This window comes from Asparagus officinalis, chromosome 3 (genome assembly GCF_001876935.1).
Source record: "Asparagus officinalis chromosome 3, Aspof.V1, whole genome shotgun sequence".
Taxonomy (NCBI): Eukaryota; Viridiplantae; Streptophyta; class Magnoliopsida; order Asparagales; family Asparagaceae; genus Asparagus; species Asparagus officinalis.
This window is the reverse complement of record NC_033796.1, coordinates 76,037,461-76,046,812: the sequence shown is the minus strand read 5'-3', so window position 1 is coordinate 76,046,812 and position 9,352 is coordinate 76,037,461. Positions and strand designations below refer to the sequence as shown.

Genomic DNA, 9,352 nt, shown 5'->3' with positions numbered 1-9,352 from the left:
TTACAAAATTGATGAAATCAGTTAACAGATATGTCAATGGAAAAGGCCAAAATATCGGCAGTACATCAACTCGCGCACGCACAACATCAAGCAACAAGCAAATTCCAAAGAAATATTCCAAGTTCAACAACTACTACTTGCAGTAAATTCATGATATTTATAGTCATTAAACATGCTCAAACATATTAAACTTGTCAGGTCAATAAGCAACTCAGCATAAGAAAAAGTCAATAAGCAACTCAGCATAAGAAAAATATGAGTAACAAAACTGCAAGCTCAAGCCATCCACATTATCAGTGTTTTTTGGAAACAAATTCCAGAAAAATGAAAAGATCACATCACTATATCTAAGCACCAACGATCTCTTGTTGCTCCCCTTCCATAGGAGTGTCCTCGGCAGGCCTGTCCACCTTAGCACCAATATCCTCATTGCTATAGTCACCATGGACCTAAACAAACAAAGTATATGAAGATTATTAAAATTCATTTCACAAATAAGTCGAATCTAAAATTATTAAAATTCATTTCACAAATAACTCAAATCTTTTAATTTCTTTCTTACCTCCATAAGTTTGCCAAGATCAAACTTGGGTGCCTTCAGGATTTTAACTTTGCGGATAAACACGTTCTGGAGAGGGTAAATACCCGAAGTTGCCTTCTCAATTTCCTTCCCAATTGACTCAGGAATGAACTTTGCAACCAACTCTTTCAGGTCACAGGATGAAGCTTGATTTAACATAATCTCCCTCATCTTGCGACGAATCTGGTAAAGAAAGAAACAGGTTAAACAATGAACCATAGATACAAAAACTGTTGGAAGCCATTGGCAGTAAAAGTAAGAATCTTGCCTGTCTGATCTGGCTCGACTGGGCATAGCAAGTGCGCTTCACCTGGTTTGGACGTCTCTTCGTGAACGCAATGCAGAACATCCTCAACGTGTAGTTGTCAGTGGTTTTCACATCAACATGAGCCTCGATCAATGTCTGCCACTTCCTTACTAGTGACCTAAGCTTGTCGGTAGTAAAGTCCATACCCTAGAAAGAATAATGTAATGCAAGTGTCATCAAGAGATTATTAAATATAAGTTAAATATGGGGTACTCTGATATATACTTACCCAGAAATTGGTAAGGACATTCTTTCCTTGAATGTCCTCTGCGCGAAGGCGGATCTTTCTGTAAGCCTGATCCTCATCAGTCTGGAGATCTGCAAGAGATACTTCGAACACCCTATGCTTGAGACCCTCTGAAGCAATCTGAAGGACAGAGACAATATTTTACTACAAAAACTAAAGATACAAGCAAGTGGACTGCGGTAGGCGCGATACCACAATCTCATAATTAAAAACAATCAATAAAAAGTCTGACAATGAATGCATAAAGATATACAATCAATGAACTAGAAGGCTTCATCAGTGAAGAAAAATCATTGCTCTGGGAACAGAGCAAAGGAACACCTTAGAACATAAAAAAAGAAGAAAAAATCGTGCAAAAAGCGTATTTGATTGATTAATAATTTAAAAGCAACAATAGAACTATATGTAACACCATGATGTAAAGACAACAGATCAAGGATACCATCACACAAAGGTTAATATGTTAAGCATTTGGTTTCTTTCATGAAAGAAAGTGACAGAAATTTCTTGATGCATGTATAATTCAATAGAGGATGGACACTAACTAGTTCTAACTAGTTAACTGTCATTGATGACATGAGACGTCAGATGTGCACACATAATAGAAGCGCATCAAGCTCATTAGACGAGTCAAATGAAATGCATGAATAGACAGTTACAAATGCAGTTCAGAGAAGTGAAGAACCAGATAGAAGAGGGCTGGGTGCAAATTGAATTGTGGAAGTGAATATAATCAATAGATAGAAAAGGAAGAGAATTATTTGAATCCAAACACTAGTGAGACTAATGCAAATTGCAAAATAAAAAGTTGATCAAATACCAATAGAGTTTGCAGCATAATATTAGAGGTGATGGGCTGAGCCCAAACACATTAATCAGAAAAAAATTATACATTTATAAATAAAACAACAAAGGAAAGCAAGGATCATGTTATTAATGAAAAGAAATCACAGCTTAATCAGCAAGATTTTTTTGTTTGAGAAAGGACTCCTTGAATTTAGGAATATTTTTGACTTTATTGTTTATTGCATTGTAAAATTGAGTAAAACAGAAATAAAAATTGTAGTACTTTGGCATTCAACTGAGACCAGTCTCCCAATACATCTGAACAAGTGAGCAAAAGGAGCAAACGCCCAACCACTAATCCTAACATTTCATATACAGTACAAATTTCTGTGGGTTAATACCATGGACACAAGCTGAGAAAGCATCAAATTAGTAGTAACATAGCCAAGAATTATGATACTTAAAAAGTCAAGCTTGTAGTATCAACCTTCTACAAACCTTTTGAGCTCAAATATTATGACATCATGAACTGGATGATCTTAAACTGAAAATCGGCCCAAATTTTTGGGTTTATTTTAGCCAATCTAACCGAAAATTTGAAGTTTACATTAAACTTCTTTTGAGTTTCCCCAAATCTAAGTTCTATTGATATCTGCTACCATGCTCCAAATAGCATAGTACAGGGGCAGTTATCAAACAAAAGCTTGAAATCAGGCTAAATAAATTTAATTATACTATGTAGTTACCTGATAAAAAATAAAATTACTAAAATAAACCAATTAAATCATGATATACTATTTAATCTCTTTCAGATGCATTCCCAATAAATTATCTTACTTTTTCTTTATATATTACCAAGGGAAATTGGTTGGGGCAGGTAACCCCAAAAGTTCAGAACGAAGGCCTTATTGTTGTTGGTGCAACAAACGTCGAGCAAAACCAAAGTAAAATACCAAATAATTAACAATTTGTTCTTGAATTAGTAAAAGCAACCATCTCTAGATCAAATTAGTAAAATCCACTATTGTATTCAGGAACTGATATGAGACAAGGAGCAACAACTTAAGGATATGATTAAAGTATGGGATATCACAAATCACTTATATTCTCTCATATCTCGGATTAACTGCACAACAAGTTGGTAGTCTGTGTCAAAGTCTAGGAAATAAAGATCAAAACTCACCCTGGTTCCTTGAGTCCTAGAGACTAGGGTTTTCCCAATGTTCCTCGTATTGAACACTGATGGAGCCTTGATATCATACCAATCCTTCTTTGCAAAAGGATCAACACTGCAACAAATCATTCAAAATACAAAGGATAAAAAATCACCTTTCGCAAAATCAAATCTCAGAATTATCTAAGACAAATTTCAGATATAACATGAAAAGACTTACGCTTTCTTCTTCCCTCCCTTCTTACCCTTAGAAATCCTCTTGTTCTTACTGTAAGCAAACGCAAATGTGAGAGACCAAAGAAAACAGCAGAGGGCTGATAAGAGCGATGAGATCCTTACCCAACCGCCATGTTTATTGCCTCTCCTGCTATTGTTTCCTCTCAAAGGCTGGGTCTGAGCGTGGCGGAGGCGAGCGCGAGAGTAGAAGACCTAGGATCTCGATGCGCCGTTAGTTTTATATAAGGTTCAGCTTCTGTGCTCTTTTTAGGGTTTTCTTTATAATCTACTGATCTAACTGTGGATTTTGGCGGAGAGAAGATCGTGTGACTTTTATTATCCGTCTAATTATGGGTGCGAGTCGCCGACTGATGGACTCTGGCTCGGTTTAGGCCCAATTGTATATGTAAGCCTGTTTTTGTCAATTTCAAAATCGGACTGGGGTTGAACTAGATTTTGCTTACGGTTTTTTTCCATAGAAATCGCGGTTTTATAATGGTATCCTCACCTAGCTACTCTTCATGATTTTTAATTTATACATAAATTATTTTTAAAATATTTTTTATTACATTCAATCATGTGAGTCCTACTTTTCGATCATATTTTTTAGATTTGATCTCACCTAACTTTAATTAACTATCATCTCTCTAATATCCCTCGTATTGGACACCTAATTATTATAAGAAAATGGGAAAAAACAAACTTAACTTAAAAGTGACGCCAGGTGATTGATTGCAACAAAAAATACTTAAAAATAGTTTATATATAAATTGAAAACAAAAAGTGATTTTTATTGAATGACCCTATTTTAAGGGTTTATGAAAAAAAATGTTGTTGCTTAATTAGGCTAGAATTGCCCACATAGGGATTATGGTCCCCCCAAAAAATACTAATTTAAGTGCTAGAGTACTAAACTAGTCCTTTGAAGTAAAGAGATAAACTACTTCTATTTATTTGGTTCACGTCTCCTACAACTAACACCGATTGTTGTGTGCCAACCAGTGATCTATGTGGAAGCATAGCCAGCGAGAGCTTCATTGAAATACCCGATTAGATCTCTTTCTTCATAGATAATCGATAATCAGGCGATGTGGAAGCACCAAGAAAATGCTAGAATAGTATTTATAATCTGCCCTTGAAGATCCAATACAAATTATGCAATAATATTGTTTGGGTAGAAAATTGTATTCTTCATCGTGTAACTCATTACAGCTTCGATCGTTACAACAAGTTCAAAAAGATTGGTCTTTTTATAAGACCTTCACACAATGAAAACAAAAAAAATTATAACTCTCGTCAAACAGCGCAACGTGTGTTTATCGCCCGCTGCTTGCGTGGGATCTTGGCCTGTGACGGGGACGTTGATATCCGTGGACCACTAAACGATCAAATCAGATCCGAAGCTTCGTTGATTTACGAAGGAATCAAGAAACCGAAGCAGTTATCTCGGCAACGGTGAGATAACCACTCTTCTCGAGATCACCACAATGGGTCGATCTCAAGGAAGGAACCGAGCTGCAGATCTGACGAGCTCCTCTTCTTTATGTTGACGAACTTGATCTGATCTCTCCTCCACCTCTCTGAAATTTGTGGCTCTTCAGTCCTCAATTCGGTAGGGCTTCGCCGACTCTCGAGAATTCCAGATCTGAAAAAATGAAGGTCCTGGGGCTGTATTTATAGGCTTCAGGAGCCTTGTGTTCGGATAAGAACGGCCGATTCTCTCTTATCTTCAGTTAAAACCACTTAACCACATTATCAGATCAGTTGGAGCAAATCCAGGCGGTTAACGATCGAAAAACCGTCAAAAACAACCAAAATCAGCATTTTCGTGTTGCAGACACTTATAAGTGTCTCGGCGTGACCGAGACACTTACAAGTGTCTTGGCCGAGACACTTGTAAGTATCTTGGCCAAGCCAAGACACCCCAGGGTATCTCAGTTTGGTTTTTTTTGTTTTTGGTGCGTCGAGTTTGTTTCCACCGTATATTCGTCGTCCGGACTCAGAATTATGCGGTTCAAGATGCGTCGAAAAGCCGATGAGGAGATCGACGGGCTCCCATGATTGAATCATATGTGGAGTAAATAGGACACAAGGGGTGCTCCGTCTTTCGTAAATGACGTGGGGCTCCCGATCTGCTCTTGTTTTCGTTATTCTGAAGTTCAATTACTTCGTATGATCCGTTGACTCACTTCATACGTTTGTCATCGTCAAATGAGCTTCTGTGATTCGAATGGTGATGTTCATCGTCTTCTCTTTGTCTCGAGCCACGTGTGGGAACCTATAGGTAATTTTTGACGCCTACAGATACCCCCTCCAAAGTGTTTCAGTCTTGTTTCTTTTATAGATGAGTCTGAAATACTTTGGATATGATTGGTCCAACCTTCAATCGGTGTAAAGGGATCTGTAATTAGCTTTGATTCTTGACTCCTTCGATTTTCAATCTATTCGATGTTTTGACGAATAGCTGAAGTTCTCCCGGCGCTGCGTTTATCGTCTGGCCGTCGTCGAAATCTTGAATCAAAACCGGTGAGTTGATTTTGACTCGTATCATCGAGTTGACTTTGAACTGACTATCTCCATTACGATATATTGACTCGTATTGACTTTTATCGTAACGCGTTGACTGGCGTTGACCTAGGCTTACGCGTTGACCGGCGTTAACTTAGGGTTTCGAATCGCCCGGCGTTGACTTTTTTATCGCAACGCTTTGACTGGCGTTGACCTAGGGTTACACGTTGACCGGCGTTGACCTAGGATTTCAGATCGCCTAACGTTAATATAGTTTATACTCGTACGTTTGCTGAAGTATACACAGCTTAAGCTCTTAAGGTATTGGAGCATGGCGGTCCCAACAGTTAGGGCTACAGGACCAACAGTTAAAGCTGATTCGTCTGTAGATATGGATCTTATCTCGAAGTCGTTGGATGCTCAAGTCACGAGACCAACTAATGAAGCTGATGCGTCAATGACTTACATTTATAGAATTTTTGGTAAATTCTTAGCCATCAACGGGTTTGATTAGCCTTTACCGACTACCGTTTGAGTCGGGCTAGCATGCAGATTATTTAGATCCGTTCTGCACGTAACGTTGTGCTAAAAGAGTTAACTCTTTTAGTGCTACGATATTGAATACGTAGACTTCGTCTTTCTCACGGGAATAGGCTACCTGGCAACGTGTGTTAGACGTAGACTTAGGATTTTTGGCAAATCCTCAGCCTTCAACGGATTTGACGTGCCTTTACCGACTACCGTTTGAGTCGGGCTAGCAAGCAGATTGTTTAAGTCCATTCCGCATGTGACGTTATGCTAAGGGAGTTAACTCTCTTAGTACTACGATATTGAATACATAGACTTTGTCTTTCTCGCAGGAATAGACTACCCGACAATACGTGTTAGACGTTGACTTATCCCTTCTTAGGATTCGGGATAAAAGTCCCCAGACTCGGATTCTGGTGTCTTTTTCACTCGGCGAAAGACTAAACCGGCAACACGTGTTAGGCGTTGACTTATCTCTATTTAGGAGTCGAGATAAAGTTCCCCGTGCGTGTAAGACACAGATTATGGTGTTATTAATAACAACCTGCCATAATGTCGAATATGTGGGCTTTTGTTCTTTTTTACGGTCAAGGGCTAATCGACAACGCGTGTTAGGCGCTGACTTATCCCTACTTAGGCTTCGGGATAAAATTCCCCAGATGTGGATTCTGGTGTCTTCTTCAATCGGTGAAAGACTAAACCGGCAACGTGTGTTAGGCGTTGACTTATCCCTGCTCAGGATTTGGGATAAAATTCCTCATGCATAAAAGACATGGATTTTTGTTGCTACGATGCTGAATACGTAGACTCGGTCGTTTTCACGAGAACGAACCACCTAGTAACGTGGGTTAAGCGCTGACTCATCCCTACTTAGGCTTCGGGATAAAATGCCCCAGATTAGTATTCTAGTGTCTTCTTTAATCGGTAAAAGACTAAACCGGCAATGCGTGTTAGGCGTTGACTTATCCCTACTTAGGATTCAGGATAAAATTCCTCGCGTGTGTAAGGCACGGCTTTTGGGAGTTGAAGGATAGTGTCGAAAAATGGGAGAGGAAGAATTTTATATTCTATCTCCCAAAACCGAAGAGGAAGAATTTTATATTCTATCTCCAGTTGCCAAGGAAACTCGAAGTGGGATCTCCACCCTAAGAATCCGGAAAAGTGAAACTAGGAGTGGGATCTCCACTCCGAGAATTAGAAAGAACCAAGCAACCCTAACTTTTATAGGATTGGTTGCTTAGTCCAAGAAAAGAATTCCTCATTTATTAAGGTAAAATTCCGATTTCGGCCTAACTTTTATAGGTTTGGTCGAATAGGAAAAGGTGAAAGTCTTTCGTTTATCGAAAGGGGCATTCCGGTCTTGGTCCTAACTATCTGCAGGTTTGACCAAGTGAGGTTGGAGGTAATCCTAACTTTTATAGATTTGATTGCTCAAATTGAAAGTGGACCTCTCGTTCATGGAAGAAATCGAGAGGGGATTTTGGTTGTGGTCCTAACTATTTAAAGGTTTGACCAAGATAGGAATTTGAGACGACCCTGACTGTTTAAAAGTTTGATCATTCAATTTGTGGACCTCTTGTTCATGGAAGGAATCGAGAGTAGATTTTGGTTGTGATCCAAACTGTTTAAAGGTTTGACCAAGATGGGAATTTGAGACAACCCTATGTAGGCATCGAAAATTGCCTATAGGTCTCCACGAACGGTTCAGTGTTAAAGAGCGACGATGAACGTCACTATCCGATCCACAGGAGTTTGATTGACATCGATGAACGATTGAAGTGAATCGACGAACTACGTGAGCTGATAGGATTTCGGAATAGCGAAGGCACGGGCCAATCGGGAACCCTGCGATGTTCACGAAAAGAACAATGACCTTCACGTCTCGATCACTCTACAGATAATCCAACCATCGGAGCGGATCGAACTCTTCGTCAAGCTTCCAACGCACTTGGAATCACTTAAATCCGAGTTCGGACGAAGAATTTACGGTGAAAACAATCAAACATACGCAACGGAGCGTCTCAGGCTGAACTGGGACACCCGGGGTGTCTCGGGAAAGTCGGAACACCCCAGGGGTGTCTAGGCAAAGCCTAGACACCCCAGGGGTCGAGCGCTTCAACAGAGGAGAGGTCTTCATCAGATTCTTCATCACCCGTGCCCGTTCCTTAGTATTACCCTTCGCCGGTAATCCTAAGAAGAGCAAATATCTCGTTTTAGCCGAGATAGGCGCTTCAAGCTTCTAGATCTCTCGCGGATCGACGAAGCTCTGTCCGATTCTTCAGGAACAGATCTGAGTGCCAGGTAGTCCACGGATATCGACGTCCCCGTCACAGGCAAAAGACCCACGCAAGCAGAAGACCGATAAACGATCTCTGCGTTTGTTTTGACGAGAGTTGTAACTTTTGTTTTCATTGTGTAAAAGTCTTATAAAAAGACACCTTCGCCGGTAATCCTAAGAAGAGCAAATATCTCGTTTTAGCCGAGATAGGCGCTTCAAGCTTCTAGATCTCCTCGCGGATCGACGAAGCTCTGTCCGATTTTTCCGAAACAGATCTGAGTGCCAGGTAGTCCACGGATATCAACGTCCCCGTCACAGGCCAAAGACCCACGCAAGCAAGAGACGATAAACGGATCTTGCGTTTATTTTCAAGAAAGTTGTAATTTTTATTTCTTTGTTATTTGAATTCATTTGTAACGACAAGTTTTAATGAAATCAATGATGAAGGCAACTTTCCTCGAAAACACACTGGCGACCACAGTGGGAGCCAACAGCCTCGCTGCCGAGGCTGTCGTGACGCAACCGGCATTCAAGATCCGGGTGAATGAAGAGATCGAATACGAGTTCGATCAGCAAAAGTTTGAAGAGTACCTCTCTTCCTCCTCCTCCAGATCCGCCTCTCCAAACAGGCGTAGGAAGACTTCATCTTCCAGAAATGCTCGCGGGACCTCCGGCTCCAAGATCCAAGATCCCGTCGCCGTTGCTGCACCCGTGCCCCGTGACATCCC

At 40.2% G+C, this 9,352-nt stretch overlaps 1 protein-coding gene across 1 annotated transcript; it reads right to left on the bottom strand.

Moving 5' to 3' along the window:
• Nucleotides 227-3,454, bottom strand: LOC109832345 (40S ribosomal protein S3a-2-like). Its single transcript, XM_020399747.1, has 8 exons — nt 3,434-3,454; nt 3,315-3,362; nt 3,104-3,209; nt 1,117-1,254; nt 849-1,034; nt 563-763; nt 327-449; nt 227-255 (listed from the first exon to the last, which is right to left on the bottom strand). The coding sequence occupies exons 1-7, from the start codon at nt 3,442-3,444 to the stop codon at nt 348-350; spliced, it is 792 nt and encodes a 263-aa protein (XP_020255336.1). The 5' UTR covers nt 3,445-3,454; the 3' UTR covers nt 227-255; nt 327-347.